This window comes from Littorina saxatilis, linkage group LG17 (assembly GCF_037325665.1).
Source record: "Littorina saxatilis isolate snail1 linkage group LG17, US_GU_Lsax_2.0, whole genome shotgun sequence".
Taxonomy (NCBI): Eukaryota; Metazoa; Mollusca; class Gastropoda; order Littorinimorpha; family Littorinidae; genus Littorina; species Littorina saxatilis.
Genome location: NC_090261.1, coordinates 25076638 through 25092925, shown reverse-complemented (window position 1 = coordinate 25092925; position 16288 = coordinate 25076638). Strand labels below are relative to the sequence as shown.

The window sequence follows — 16288 nt, the reverse complement described above, 5'->3', positions numbered from 1 at the left end:
TTAGATTCGCAAATGAAGATCCTTGAGAAATAGTTGAAGTGGACACAACTCACTACGATAGGAGGTAGAGAAGGGAGGAAGAGCCCAACTCCTCACAAGTAGTTACTCAGTTAGATCAACAGAGAGAAAAAGAACAAAGATGTATTGCTTTGGGACATGTTCTGACCAGTTTTCAATGTTCTGCCAGATGCTGTACTCTGTTACTGACTCTCCGGAGCCAGGCCAGAAGCGTCGGCCCAGCCTTCTGCTGGATGCTCAGCACCTCACGCCCCAGGAATCTCTGGAGTCACCGCACTGTGCAGATGTACACATCTTCCCTGTACAGGCAGGGGAGACACAGACCGGGATCCCTGAAGTCTCTTTGTCTTCCCCGCCCCAGAGCCTGGATCTTCCAAACCCTCTGACATCGCAAGCTGCCATCGCATCCACCGCCTCTACCAGTGAGGCCAGTTTATCCCTTCCACGCCCCAACCCCCGGACCTCCTCCCTTCGCTCTCCTCCCCCTGAGCTACTGCTGTCCCCCCAGTACTACCCCAAACCCACTGCCCGCAAGATTTTCAGCGTCAGCAGAGTGTACGAGCTTTCACCCGCCTCTCCCACTGTGTCCAAGACAGGCGTGCTGGATACTGGGGCCACTGGGGTCAGTCACACCCCTGCCATGAGACTCAGCGCAGGAGCTGGGAGGCTGGCGGTGGGTGGAGGCCCCTCCCCCATCAGTCCCACCCTCCTGTGCCAGGATCTTTCCACCAAGACTGTCAACGTCTTCCTGCAGCAGATTGTGTCTGACTCCACCCTACCAGCAGAGGCTCAGGGCAAGTTGGAAGAGCAACACGAGATGGATCAAGTTTGCACAGCGGACGATCCCATGGAGGGGTTCGGTGAAGGAGAGGGACAAGAGACCCTTACCAGAAAGAATGTATCCCAGAAAGGTGATGGTATGGTTGCTCAGGAAGGAGTGGAGGAGGGTGGTGGTTGTGGGGACTTGGACCCGTTGGGAGTTATGCAGACTCCCACCTCTCCCGCTGGCGGAGAGGTGTTGAGCAGTGTAGGCTGTGATAGTGCCAACCTTACGTCAGTGGACTCTAGTCTTGGCGGTGGTGAACCGGTGTCAAGCGGGGCATCAGAAAGCCGCTCGCTTGGTGAGGAAGTGGTGGTGGGGCAGAACGAATGTGGTAAAAATGGTGGAAAGGAAATGCCAGCAGACAGTTCAGACACTGTAAGTGCAGAAGCTGGCATCGATACTCAGAACATTCCAGCTGTGGAAGAAGACTGCTATTCTGATGATGACCTGTTTGCGGCATCATCCTCTGTGGTCCCACAACAAAATCCAAGTGTTCCAGAAAGGTTAGAGGCGGCTGCAAATGACCTTGAAGCAGAGGTGGGAAGGATGGAAAACCAGTCACATCCATCAACAGACGACAGAGAAAAGGTGGAAGTTGCAGCCGTGCTTGCTGTAACAGATGAGCCTGGGGAGCTGGAAAACACAGTAACCAGCGCTGCAGATCTAAAATCATTTCTGGCAGACCCAGAACCATCTTTTACAGATCTACAGTCATCGGGAAAATCCAACGGTCACCCAGCACCAGCACACCAAGTCCCGGAAGAGTCTCCCTTGTTCAAAACCATGGAGTTTACACATTTCGACATCAATGAGGAAGACCTCAGTCTTTTCGGAGCCGGCTGCGTGAAACCTGCTTCCACGCCTGTGCCATCTCCCTCACCATCCTCCCTGTCCTCTCACACAGTGGGTCAGGGAGGAGGAGAGTCAAAGAAAGGAGCTTGGAGAGAGAACAGTCCAGGCCTGGGGGACACCTGGCTAGCCGTGGATGCCTCCAGTCTGGGGGGTCAGGAAAAGGGAGAGCAGAAAGTCAGAGAAGGAGAGAAGCAACCCGATTTCTTCACATCTCTCTCCATGAACGGGCTGACGCAGGAATTGGCCAGCGCCCTTAACTCAATTGATGGGGCTGACTGTGTTGGTGAAAGTAATACAGGTGAGTCTTGAGTTGTAAGTAACATGATAGGCTGAGCTCTGTTATTATAGTAACAAATGTTAAGAAAAGGATTTAGCAACCCAGCTGTGCCCCGGGTAACATTTGACGTAGCCGCATGCCCCTATTTCTACCTGTCTGTCGGTCTGTCTTACTAGGAGTGTATCTAGTGTATCTACACACACATTTTATCTAGTGTATTCACACACAAATTCACAAACAAATTCTTTTAATTTTTCATTGATAAAACAAGGACATGTTGAAACAGAGGAGCAGTTTTAAGATGTAATCTTGACGATGATCATAATTAGTAGACCTTTTCTCCAGTATGTAGAGAAGTGATTGTGTCAAAAATGTCTACTGTAGTCATGTTTCATTAAAACTTAATTCAATGCCTAAAGTAGGTGCTTGAGTGTAGTTTGTTTCCCTTCATGTATCTTTGCTAAATGCTTAATGAATTGCTTGTGTGGTAGTAGTGACTGTAAAGTACTAACAAAACCTGTGTGCACAGCAATCCATTTTAGCAGTAATTTGTGCCGTCCTAAATGTATTCTGCTTTTATTGTGTGAAGTAAATGTGCATGTGTACTACTTACTGACTCATGTTAAGCATGGTGTTATGCTATGGTCCTTGGGCAGCAGGAGAAAGACGGTAAAAGTGGTAGACTCATTAAGAAATATTGGTAAACACTTGTCACTTCTCCCTTTCATGCACATCTACATGAACCTTCACCAATCACTCTACCATTAACTGCCCCATAATTTCTTTGTTTTTGATGTTACAACCAAGCAACTTTAGGTGATCTTGAAAATGGTGAATAAACTTTTGAAATAAAAAAAACAAAAATCGAGTGTGGGTGCCTGAGTACAGATCATCAGATGCCAAGCCCTTCATATACCCTTCACCTACGACTGTGGGTGCATGAGGCATCCATATTTTAACAGTAGCATATTTGGGCTTCACGGACGACTCTGTAGGCATTTGTTTACACACCAGAAATCTAAAAACGCAACAAGCTGGCTTGTAGCTAGCTGGCTGGTCAAAAATACTGTACAGTGGCAATGGTCCCGTTAGGTCTCATTGTGTTCTCACAGCTGAACGGACAGTGCATGGGAAACTAGTACACACAGAAAGTGCCACATGTGCACTTCGACCCTTGTATTTGCTTTCGCACTTTCATCTGTTCAGTTGACTGCAAGGCAGTGTGCAACTGTTTAGGGAAGTAAAGTACAACGAATACCACTTATTTCAACACATAAACTGATAAAGGTGGTGTATTTTTATGATCATAATATATATATATTGCAAGAACGTTTTCCCTCCTACGCAGTTTCTAGTTATGGAGCACAGGACATGGAGTTTCTGTGAAATGTGCTGCCACTTGGCAGTATGTTCGTTTACAACCAAGAGGCTTGATGCTTTTGGACGAGAACATGACTAACTGCTTCTGCATTTTTTTGTGAGAGCCCAACATGATTCGATGAAAGAGAGAGAGAGAGAGAGAGAGAGAGAGAGAGAGAGAGAGAGAGAGAGAGAGAGAGAGAGAGAGAGAGAGAGAGAGAGAGAGAGAGAGAGAGAGATGCACATATGTACAGTATGCGCGCACACACACACACACACACACACACACACACACACACACACACACACCAGTGCTTCATTTCATGTTGTTTGCAGCCATTTACTGCTGTCGAGTGTATGCGTGCCTAAGGTACCCACAGTCATCAGATCAGGAAATTCCCTCTTTAAAACCATAGGTTCTTTAGTCACCCACTGTCGTCAAATAATAAAGTTCTTTGCCCAGTACGGTGAAGATGTTAAGGCACAAATTCCCTATTTAAAACCATGGGCACTTTAGTCACCCACAGTCGTCAAATCGTAAAGTTCTTAGCCCAGTATGGTGAAGATTGATGTGCATACACCTGCAAGCGGCATTTTCATTGCAAAACATTTTTGTCAGTATGAAAATTAAGTGACCCAAAAGAATACACATGCAAGAACGATGTGTACACACACAAAACGTGCACACCGTCTACGATCAGTATTTGGCAGTTGTAAGACCGAGACTGTCATAAACTCCTATGCAGGTTCTGCTAGTGCTACTTTTGATCGTGACAAGTTTTGTAAGTTTCTTTCATGTTTTCAGATTCATGGGTCTTTGTGCAACAATCTTAGATGTGAACACCATATTTTCTCAAAGTAGAACAACAGTTTCTATTCTACAAAGAGATCAGTTTCAGGGTTTTCTTGTTTTCACTCACATTTTACCAGTTAACGCAACACATTTGTTAAGTGCATGCAGTATAATTAAATCAATCCAGAGTCTGTTAACTTCTTCAGCAGCTTGCGAGTTTAAATCACCTTGTCTGCAGTCAGTAGAAAACTAGAATAGTGGGTGTTGCCTGTGTTTGTGGGTGTGACTGTATGTTTTGTGCCCAGCGTTTGCTCTCAGTGCACATTTGTTAGCAGACCCAGTTAACCACTTGCCCAAAGTCCCTTCCTCACCCTACCCTCGCATGCTTTGTTGTTGCGTCACAAACACTCTCTGTTTGTCTGCCCTGCGCACCCCAGAAATGCACACGCCTGATGAGTTTGAGCGAGAACTTGATGCCATGCTAGCCAGTGTCAGAAATGAGCTTCCATGGCCTCTGCAGCGTGAGTAGTTTGAGCCTGTGTTTGTGCTGTGTGAAAGGGACAGACCCTACCACTGTCTCATACTCTCCACTCTTTTCAGAACACTAACAGATGCTTTGACAGTAGAGGTTGCATGCATGTTTTAGTTAATAAATACTGAAAAAAACTAACTAATTGTGATTTGATGTATCACAAACACTGCACTGAATGTTGTATGCAGATAAATATTTGCCCATCCAATACCTTCTCCCTCCCCCCATCTCCCACCCCTGAAAGAAGAAAAGAAAAGAAATCCAGAAAATCGTATCTGATTGTACCGTACATGCATTTACTATCAGGGAAGTCACAATAGAATAAAATAAATAGAAAAAACAGAAGTTAAAAGGAAGGCTGGAAAAGCAAATCAAGACAAGAGATGAAGTGTTGCGGTTGATTTGTTCACTTTGAGTTTGAGAATAGTGTGTTGTGTGTCTCTCCGTCTAACTGTCTGTCTGGGTATGCCTGTGCCTGTGTGTTGTTTTCTGTTCTTATTTAGACTTGCTTACATTTTTCTTGCAAACTATTCCCTGTGGGAGGCGCAGGAGGGAGGTTAAAGAGGCATGGGAAAAGGGGGGGGGGGGTTGTGGGGGGGGGGGGGGGGATTGTGAGGGGGGGGGGGGATTGGGGTCTCTTGCATAGGTTATGTTCTGCTTGGTACTGATACATGTAGCTTGTTTCATATGATAGCCATGTATAAAACAGCATTTGAACAAGTATATTAATTTGTCTTCAGTGAGCATGTGCTGCGGTTGTGGTGTTTATAACTTAAACATGGCAAGGTGTATTTTCCATTATGCAAACATGTCCATAATGTTATGAACATACTTGCTTTTACTAAAAAAAATGCTGTGTAGCTGTAGTTGCCGATTACTTTGATCAGACTGTCCATGTTGGTACTGCTGTTGTTTTCTGAATAAGAGCCTAGACTGAAGACTTTCAGAAAAAAGGATAGAGACTTTTTTTCTGATTTTCCGGTAACTGATCTGAAAATAAGGACAAAGAAAATGGAACAGAGATTGATAAGAATCACTTGCAACATTTTGTGTTTTCTGTGTCTGATTTACCTTGCACTCACTTCTTGCAGAAGACCAGTCCCCAGATAGGAACAGTGACACTGACAAACAGCTCGGCAATGAGGACAGCGCGGAAAGCCAGTCGACGGCATAAACCATCATCCTGTATAATATGTGCAATTCCCGAGTATTTCTCCCCCTGCAGAGCGCCTAGAACTGTACCCACGGAATATGCGCGATATAAGCGTCATTGATTGATTGATTGATTGTATATGAGGCAATGTCAACAGCAAACAGTTCCATCAGCAACATCGTTGTGAACATCAGAAGAGCTGTCACTACTTGTTCAGCGTTTTAGTTGTGTTGTGTTTAGGTCATGAATTGCCTTAGCAACATCAGTGCATTAGTCAACTTTAACCATTGTCTCTTTTGTACCCCCCCCCCCGAGACATCTTCCGGTGCCGCGGTTTTATGCATGTGTTCATCTTAGAGCTTTTGCAATTTTCATGTATACTATTTCAGTGCTCTGTTTTACTCTTGACTTTAAAACAAATGATAAATAACTGAATTGCAAGACTATTGAACCTTTGCGATTGAAAAATTGTCCCATTGTTCTCTCTCTTTTGATTGTGGGTAAAATGAAGTGCTTGAACGGGTGAACAGTTTCTGTTTTTTTTCTGCAAACTCGAGCTGTGTTGGATGTTCAGTGTCTTGGGGAAAATGTATCTTGGTATTTCAAAGAGTGCGCTTTTTGAACCATCAGGAGTTAGTGAATTGTACATTGACAGCCTTGCATCTGTGATTGAGGGCATTGAAAGCAGCATGTGGGATCAAACAAATCGTGATTTTTCTTTTGCAAGAGACGCACCAAGTTGTATTCTCCAAGGCCATGCTGTTTACCTTTACCTGTGTAGCAGGTATTGTCCTGCTGTTGAATCCTGGATAGATACACAGCAAAACAGGGAGAAAATGCTCACCCTTTCAGGGGGTTTAAACTTTGAGATTGATCCCCTGTCCGTGACTCCTAGAGACAAGCAGGTTTAATATTTGAGTGAAGGGTGAAGGTGTGAGGTCATTGTGTTCTGTTTTAATGCATTTGAACTGTCCAGCGTCCATTTTGATCACTTATTTAAAAATAATATTGGTGTTGGGTTTGTGCAGAACAAATGTGAATCACACTACAGACTAAGGTTCTCATAAAGCTCAGTGAGAAGGAAGACTTCAAACACAAAACTGAATGTTGAGCATTCTTTGCAAAGCGTACAGAGAAGTAATGCGCTGACAGGGCTGCCTTTCAGTTTCACTTTTTTAAGGTTACACATTTCATACAAAATGTTCAGTCATACTTGCTTTTTTCTCCTGCATCAGAAATATGAACTTTAGAAAGTTTCCCAAGAGAACAAGAAAGAAATTTCAACACACACGCATGCGCGCGCGCGATCATAAAAAAACCGTGTTTAGTTAGTCTGAAAAAAGGACATTCTCTGATCTCATTGCAAGGAATTTTAATTCATTTAGTACAGTAAATTAATCTGTCTGTACCTTTTTGACTCACATGCGAAGCAAAAGTGAGTCTATGTACTCACCCGAGTCGTCCGTCCGTCCGTCCGTCCGGCCGGCCGTCCGGCCGGCCGTCCGGCCGGCCGTCCGGCCGTCCGGAAAACTTTAACGTTGGATATTTCTTGGACACTATTCAGTCTATCAGTACCGAATTTGGCAAGATGGTGTATGATGACAAGGCCCCAAAAAACATACATAGCATCTTGAACTTGCTTCAAGGTCAAGGTCGCAGGGGCCATAAATGTTGTCTAAAAAACAGCTATTTTTCACATTTTTCCCATTTTCTCTGAAGTTTTTGAGATTGAATACCTCACCTATATATGATATATAGGGCAAAGTAAGCCCCATCTTTTGATACCAGTTTGGTTTACCTTGCTTCAAGGTCAAGGTCACAGGAGCTCTTCAAAGTTGGATTGTATACATATTTTGAAGTGACCTTGACCCTGAACTATGGAAGATAACTGTTTCAAACTTAAAAATTATGTGGGGCACATGTTATGCTTTCATCATGAGACACATTTGGTCACATATGATCAAGGTCAAGGTCACTTTGACCCTTATGAAATGTGACCAAAATAAGGTAGTGAACCACTAAAAGTGACCATATCTCATGGTAGAAAGAGCCAATAAGCACCATTGTACTTCCTATGTCTTGAATTAACAGCTTTGTGTTGCATGACCTTGGATGACCTTGACCTTGGGTCAAGGTCACATGTATTTTGGTAGGAAAAATGTGTAAAGCAGTTCTTAGTGTATGATGTCATTGCTAGGTTTAGTTATTTGACCTTGACCCTGAAGGTCAAGGTCATGTAAAGGTCAAGGTCAAGCATGTGAGTCGTATGGGCTTTGCCCTTCTTGTTTGTTAATGCATTGTAGGTTGTGAGAGGTGATCAGAATGAAATAAGCAAACACATGTGTATGAAATACAATGTTAAAATTGTTTGCTTTTTTTTAATGCACAGAGGTGTGTGAATTGGCAAGTGTTTGTTTGTGTGTGTGTTTGGAAATGGTGCAATTTGTGATGATATACTCGGACAATGATTTTACAAGGGTTAGTCCAAAGAAAAAAAATGAACCCAGATTGTAACATTGAAATACAAAGTAATAATATGAAATGTCCAAATTAAAACAATGTCTGATTGATTTGTTGTTGCATTATTTGGTATGAGGCCTAGTTTTGCACCCAATTTGTTCTGTTTCCATTCATTTCCTTTGATCTAAACTCGCCATTTTGAGCTTTATTTATAGTGTAATCGTGAATCGGACAGTTATCTACCACTAAACAGTGACACACAGAAGGAAAATGCTGGTACAGTATTTGTTCACAATGCCCAGCACCATGAATAAAATGATTTACAATGAAATTATTTTTATGATGTTCACCTTTATTGTTATCCAGTCTTTTTAGTTGATGGGAACTTTAAATGCTACGTCTGTTCATGCACTCGCTGATATGCGGAATATTTGTGGTAAAGTTATTTTTTTGTTCCTCTTATTTACCATGCAGAAAACCACTTGCCTTAGTGTTTGTTATGCAAACAGGAATCTTTTATTTGACATTTCTGTGGTTTTATTGTTTGTCTTTTTAAGTTCCTCTGTATTACATTTAAGTTCATGTAATGCAGTGAATTTGTTAGTGTCCCACTGATGATCTATGTCGAACAGTCAGTAAAAAGGTATAGAGCACAAGGAGCATCTCTTACTGCCATATATATAGAGGTTACAACACCAGTGGATTTTTATATGGCTTGTATTTCAGTCAAGACCCAGCGGATGAATATCAAGGGACTCACGAGCCTCTGGCGAGTGAGTCCCTTTGATATTCCCGCTGGGTCTTGACTGAAATACAAGCCATATAAAAATTCACGAGTGTTGTAACCTGTATATCCCATGAAGATCTAAAAGACAAAGTGTGACAGAAACATCAAGCTTTAGTTGTCTGTTCAGATGAGGCACCTCTGCACATACCTTATTCTAAAGGCACGTCTGTTGATCTATGTCAAGTCAGTGCATAATGGTGGCTTGGTTGTCCCCGTCAGTTGAAAGCCTCTTATACGGATTTGACTGAATACCTAGTGGTTACACACGCATCTCCTGAGATCTTGGACACCTTCGTCTATAGGGCCTACTGCACCGCAGAAGAGCTAGAAATACTCGCAAAATGCATTAAACAGCTTGTCCAGAGAACAATCGTAGTCGATGATGTACCGATAAGGGCGTGTGAACCGGGCACGCTGTAACTTCACATGAGCATAGCCTGAACATAGCAGTGCTGGTCGGACGGACTGGGTTTTTAACGAGTGCTAGTTTGACTTCTGTTTTAGTTGAGAGCACGAGTACACACACTCAAACACACGGCTTGTCATGTTGATCACAAGAGAGAAATAGAACAGCGGATAGAAGGAAACATAACAGATTACGTCGCCATAATATGACGCGATGGACGACAGACGTCATGAAATCTATGACGCTGTGATGGTAGTCTCGGCAAGTCGAGACTAAAACTCAGCTTTAGCACTGAACGACTCTCGCACAAGTTCTCAAAAGCGTGGTAACCCCTTGCACATCCGGTCGACAGGTACATGTGCATTTTGGAATGTCAAGGACGACAGAAAGTAGAGCCAGCTATGATGTATTTCGTGCACCCTTATTTATCCACTATTTTATGTGTTATAAGAGTGCAATAGTTACATCATAGATGTAACAAGAGAACAATGGAAATACAAGAAATATACCTAGAGTACATTTACAGAGACAAAGAAGGGAGGTCATGGGATATATAAGAATATCTTTTTGGAGTCCAGCTGTTTCGATGACAATCAGCAAATACATGCACTGGAAAGATGGTTAGAGGTGAACATATTTGTAAAGTGATAAAATGAAACTTATTTGATTGGTTATGAGTTACAGGGCCGGATCTGGGGAGGGGGTTCCTGGGTTCCGGAACACCCCCCCCCCCCCCCCCCGGGCCATCCGATGTACCTATCAGAGAAAAGAAAAAAAAATATGTGGACTTTTTAAGCTCTACCCCCAACTCCCTTAGTTTATTTGGTCTTCTAAAACTATTTCAAATTATGAAAATGTGTAATTTTGACCCCCCAGCGGGGCATTGCCCCTGCACCCCACCGGGGCCTTAGCGGCCCCGGGACCCCTGCCTTCAGTTGGACCCCCCCCCCCCCCCCCAAACGAACTTGGTCCGGCCCTGAGATACTCCGCTGAACCCAACACACGTTGAGTGCCCAAACGGGCTTAATATTGAGACCAGAAAAAAAATAAAGAAAATGAATAAGTAAGTAAACAAATAAAAAGAGGAGACGGTTTATACACCCTATCCAGAGGATGCATGTCTATTCTGGAAGCTAGAATTCTGCCAATTTCAGAAATATTGTGCTGGAAGAAAGAATCAATCTGAAAAATGAAAGAGCAGCATTTTGTCCCATGGTACAATGTATTAGTGACCTCAACATTGTTCAGGCTGAGTTTTGATACCCCACATGCTGCTTCTTTGTGTACCCTGACATAGTCTAGTCTCGCTTGTCAGTCTTTGCCTTTATTGCCATTAAATATGTTCACCATCTGGGCATTTTTAACAGATTCAACTTCACTGTTGACATTGCAAAGAAAAAGATTTTTTGAAGTTACTTAGTTTAGTGCTAAGTGCCTACTGCATCATACCTGACTGTATACAGCATAGAACTGTGTATGTGTAGTTCAGCTGGCCAAGTTGTGTGATTTTATTTGATTTTATCTAATTTTTGTGGTTTTTGTTTGTTTGTTTCCATATTATAGTTTGATATACTCTGTGTAAAAACCTAACTTTTTGTTCATTTTTCAGTTCACTGTGCTTTAAAAATGATTAAGAGCACATTGTAACTTTCAAGATGTTCTTAGAAAATGTCTTTAAATCATCCAAAGTACCAGGATCATTGTTGAACATGAGGTTATTATCAACTTTTCATCTGTTATGGCATAGGTTGTGTGTGACCCAGGCTTTTCTCAGTCGGTATTTGTCCATTCCTAAGAAATTTGTGAGTCAGGGAGAACTTCTTTTTTTTTTTAAACAAATGAAGGGAATAGTTTGCAAGAATGAGGCATGTGTCATCAACACCAGTTGAATCAAAACAGGGCAAGCAATTTTGCCCCGGCTGGTACTGAATTGAGGGAATTGTCAAAATTGTCTCTTCAGAAACAACACTCTTTCATCAATCTTACAGCCAGAGGTTTGTTTATTATAATTATGCTTATCACTATTAACATTATTATGATGATGATGATGAGTATGTATTATGACAGAATCAGAGCCTCTTTATGTTAAATACATGTTTACTTGTTTTTGAGATGTGGAATGGATTACATTTGTCGTCCCACAAGTTAGTTTTCTGACATGAACCCAAAACTGTGATTCTTTCTGTGCTTATTTGCTACGGTTTCCATTCACATGGATTCTTTTAGAATTTGACAGGATCGTAAAGTTGACAGATACATATGAACTGCTGGGTATAGCGAGATGGGTATGGTCTATGCTACTCTGATGTACCATTTACATGGTTTAATTATTCCAGTTGATGTGTACATATGATTTGAGGTGTTAGTTTATATTTCAATCAACTGATATTTATGCAAACCAATTTGAAGACAGTTACCAATATTGAATGACAGTGTTGGCAGAAGGAACAGTCACTGATGCCTGTGTATGAATGAAGTCTGAACTGCACATTGTTGATTTGCACTATGCTTGTGTAATGATTTATGTTTTACTTGTGAATTTTTTTAAAATATGGTGTGGTTGCAGTCAGTGGTGAAACACAAAAGGACAAGCAGGCAGACAAAACACAAAGTTAATTGAATCTTGCAATGGTTTTATGCGAAGGTCTGGAGTAGCATGTCATATATGTATATACATACATCATTTTTCTGTTGTAAAAATCAATAAGAGGACTGACGTTTTGGTGTTTGAGTATGGCATGTATGGGTGTGTTCACAGTGTTACTTATGCTGTTAATGATAATAATGTTCACTAATTACTCATCCCTTTCTCAGAAGAGCTCATGGCAATTCACACAAAAATGAACATGTTCAGTGTACATACATGTATACATACTTGTACATACTTATTACCTCAACCTGACGATTTACACACACACACACACACTATGCAGTGATCAAAACAGTTGGAGAGATTGCTATGCATAGTTGCCTCCTCTTTGGAAATAGGTTGTGATACTTGCTTTGTTGCTACTGTCAGTGCTCTCATTCACATCGACCTCTCTATTCAGAAGACCCCCCCCCCCCCCACGGGTTAGGGGGAAGAATTTACCCGATGCTCCCCAGCATGTCATAAGAGGCGACTAACGGATTCTGTTTCTCTTTTTACCCTTGTTAAGTGTTTCTTGTATAGAATATAGTCAATTTTTGTAAAGAATTTAGTCAAGCAGTATGTAAGAAATGTTAAGTCCTTTGTACTGGAAACTTGCATTCTCCCAGTAAGGTAATATATTGTACTACAGCAGTCCCTCTCATGAACGGACACCCTTGGGCCATAGCAAAACTGTCCGTACATTGCAGGTGTCCGGTCACGGGAGGGGTGACCACACCACCCCCTCCCCCATACACTCACACAGAGACACACAAACAACAGGATTGAGTCTATGCTAATCACTTCTTGTGGCTACTAAACAATAAACTCCTAATACTTCTTTAAACGTTCTGTAAAAATGATTTGTATGAAAAGTGTTGAAAAGAAGAGATAAAATAAATCCTCAAGGCAGTGAACACACTCACCATGCACTGACATACGAAAGCAGCCACACGAACACAGCACAGAGGAGCGTGTGCAGATGCTTTGCAAGAATAAGCTTGAAAACCAGTTTGAATAAATAGCAGCAGATAGAGCTGCATGTCATAATCATGTAATTTATTTTCATCTTGTCTGGCTTTATTGCCGATCATGTGGCATGGCAGTGACTTTTCACTCTTCAGTCGGAAATACACTGTACATAACACAGCTCCCACTCTCCCTCACTAATGCCTACCCCAAGCCGCGACAACTGATGCTTTGAAATTGTGTGGAAGAGTACACCTCTCTATTTCTCTTCAATGCTCTTCCTGCTGACATATGCAGTGACACCGGACACCCCACAGAGTTTAGCCAGCTACCCCTCCACCCCCACCCCCCCTCCCTCTCTCTCTCACTCCCTCCAGCCATGTACTGTTTGGGGCTGTGGCCAGAGAGGTCAGCTCCAACTGTTCACTCAGAGCAAAACCAGTTGACTGTGTCGTAACTTTTGACAAAGCAAGACAACTGAAGGGTTCACAGATTAGGCAACCGACTCACTGGTCAAGGCTGAGGGGAAACAAGAGTATCTTGTCAATGAAAGAGGTTACACACAGACACACGATGCTGAGAACTGTGGCCGGTTTTTCACTCTCTTTCGCTCAGGACCTTCATCGACTGTGGTTTCTGTTGTTTACGTCCAACAGACAAGAATAAAGAGCACAGTGCAGTTTCATGTTGGCATCTTCGCATGTACTCCACTCCTGACCAAAACTACCTCCCCTCCTGATGGGTACAGGTGCACTCAAGTTACCAGTGACTGTCGTCACGCCATTGCGGCTGTGATCTTTGTACCAAGAGCCGGACTGCTCTGTTATCGATTTTGTTGTGGTGAAAATTTGACGATGGTCTGTCCGTACATTGGAGGTATGACCTGCTGTTGGGACCGAAAATGAGTGTCCGCGTCCACGTTTTGCAGGTGTCCGTTTAAGGGGGGGCAAATATAGAAGGAAAACACTCCGTGCCGAGCAAATGTGTCCGTACATGTCAGGTGTCCGCTCACGCCGGGGGCCGTACATTGCAGGGACTGCTGTACGTTGCAAGCCCCTGGAGCAAATTTTTGATTAGTGCTTTTGTGAACAAGAAACAATTGACAAGTGGCTCTATCCCATCTCCCCCCTTTCCCCGTCGCGATATAACCTTCGTGGTTGAAAACGACGTTAAACACCAAATAAAGAAGAAGAAAAAAAGACAAATCTATTCAGAAGGCGGCCCTCATCTGAACTGGGAGAGTTCCAACCAAAGAATGCATATTTGTACATAAAAATGTCAATCCTTTGGGAGTGCGGTATCATGTACAGGGTGACCCAAAAAAAAGAGTACCCAAACAAAACGTCATAAATTGAACAAAAATAAAGCAATCTTCATAAAATTTATTTACACACACAAGTAGCCTCTGCATGATTTGCACAGAAAATTTTAGCGTTCTAGCTTGTCTTTCAGGAAAGTTATGCTCATTCTACAGAACATGCTCCAAATGACCTCCGCGCCGCTGCAGGCAAACTTGAACTCGCAGCGCAAAGTTATCAATCACCCGCACACACTCCTGTTGCGAGATTCCGCGAATGGTTGTTGTGATGGCTCTCTTGAGTTCTGTGATTGTCTGTAGGTTGTTCCTGTAGACGTTGTCTTTCAGGAACCCCCAAAGATAGAAATCTGGGGGATTTAAATCCGGGGGAGGCCATTTGGAGCATATTTTGTAGAATGAGCATAACTTTCCTGAAAGACAAGCTAGAACGCTAAAATTTTCTGTGCAAATCATGCGGAGGCTACTTGTGTGTGTAAATAAATTTTATGAAGATTGCTTTATTTTTGTTCAATTTATGACGTTTTGTTTGGGTACTCTTTTTTTTTGGGTCACCCTGTACAAGCTCTACGCAAAAATAACGACCTTTTCGGAATAGTGAGGTTTTCTTTCATGCGTGAGTGTAGATAGCCTTTTTTTTTTTTTAGTGTTTGTTGGATTTTTACAAGAAGTGTTCAAGCAGAAATATAAACATTGCAAACTTTCTCATTCAACAAGACTATGACCAAAAACATACCTGATACATGACACAATGACTAAACATCACCCCAAAATAGGATTCCTTCCATCTCTTTTAATTCTGCAAAATGAGGTCCAATTTTGTATTATTCCAGTATCGATCAGAAACACAGTAGCTTCAAGCTCTCACTCAACAGTATGTACATGTAACTGTAAGTGCAAAAGACTATGTTGCTGAGATATAACACAACTGCAGACCCCCCCCCCCCAAAAAAAAAAAATTAAATAAATAAAAAAAAATAAACCACACATTCTTTCAATCTCTTTTAATTCTTCAAAATGAGTTCATTATTCCAGTATCACTCAGAAATACGGTGCATGTAGTTTCAAACTCTCTCATTCAACAATACATGTATGTATGTTTAAAAGCATGTATGTTGTCGAGATATGACAACTGCAGAACATCGCCCCCAAAAACCAGATTCCTTACATCTCTTTTAATTCTACAAAACGAGGTAAAATTTCAATTCTGTTGTCATTGATTATTTTATTCAGTATCACTTATGATATGAAGAAGTTTATTCCAAACTCATTCAATAATATGCATATATATACAGTGGTACTCCCCATGTAAGACCTCCCAAAATCTGACAAATTTAGGTCTTAAAAGGGGGGGGTCTTACATGGGGGGTGAGGTCAGGTCAGAAAAAGACAGTGAGAGAGAAAAAAATCAGTGACAGAGAGAAAGAGAGAAATACCTTCAGGGTCCGTTGAAGTTGTGGTATAATTACAGTTGTGGTTTGGTGAATTAATTTGATAATCTAATTCAATAAAAAGCAAGAGGTATGTATTTTTTCTATTTTTTTTAACTTTAATTGTATCCTCTACATGTATTCATCCACTTGTAAAGCCATCCGTTTGAAGCGGTACAATCGGCATGTCCAAGAATCACTGACTCCATCACGGCTTTTTCTTGGATGAGTCTTCCTGTGATGGGTATGTTGCGTCGACGTGCATCACAAAACCAACTCCAAACGCGTTCGTTGAGGTCACCATAAATACATTTCCTTGCCTTGGAGTATTTGCGGTCACAATTTTCGCCGGTCTCCCATCGATTGACCACGTTTTCTTGGTCGCTGACGATCGATTGAATCTGAGTTTTTCCTACCTCAAACGACCGCGCGATCGAAATTGCCGTTTCGCCCTTACGGCTCCGTTTCACCACTTCCATCCTCTG

The 16288-nt window shown here is 42.2% G+C and overlaps 1 protein-coding gene across 4 annotated transcripts in view; it reads left to right on the top strand.

The window, feature by feature from the left end:
- Positions 1-16288, top strand: part of LOC138952465 (protein phosphatase 1 regulatory subunit 37-like) — a 47640-nt gene that overhangs the window by 10968 nt on the left and 20384 nt on the right. The window contains exons 12-14 of one of the 4 annotated variants that reach the window (XR_011451381.1): positions 188-1991; positions 4560-4643; positions 5746-8043. Coding sequence is in view for 2 of the 4 variants with exons in the window: in XM_070324135.1 (XP_070180236.1) it covers positions 188-1991; positions 4560-4643; positions 5746-5828 (1971 nt within the window). In the remaining 2 variants the exon portion in view is untranslated. Of the gene's footprint in view, positions 1-187; positions 1992-4559; positions 4644-5745; positions 12178-16288 lie in introns of those variants that run through there. The other 3 variants (XR_011451380.1, XM_070324135.1, XM_070324136.1) reach the window with 3 other exon arrangements.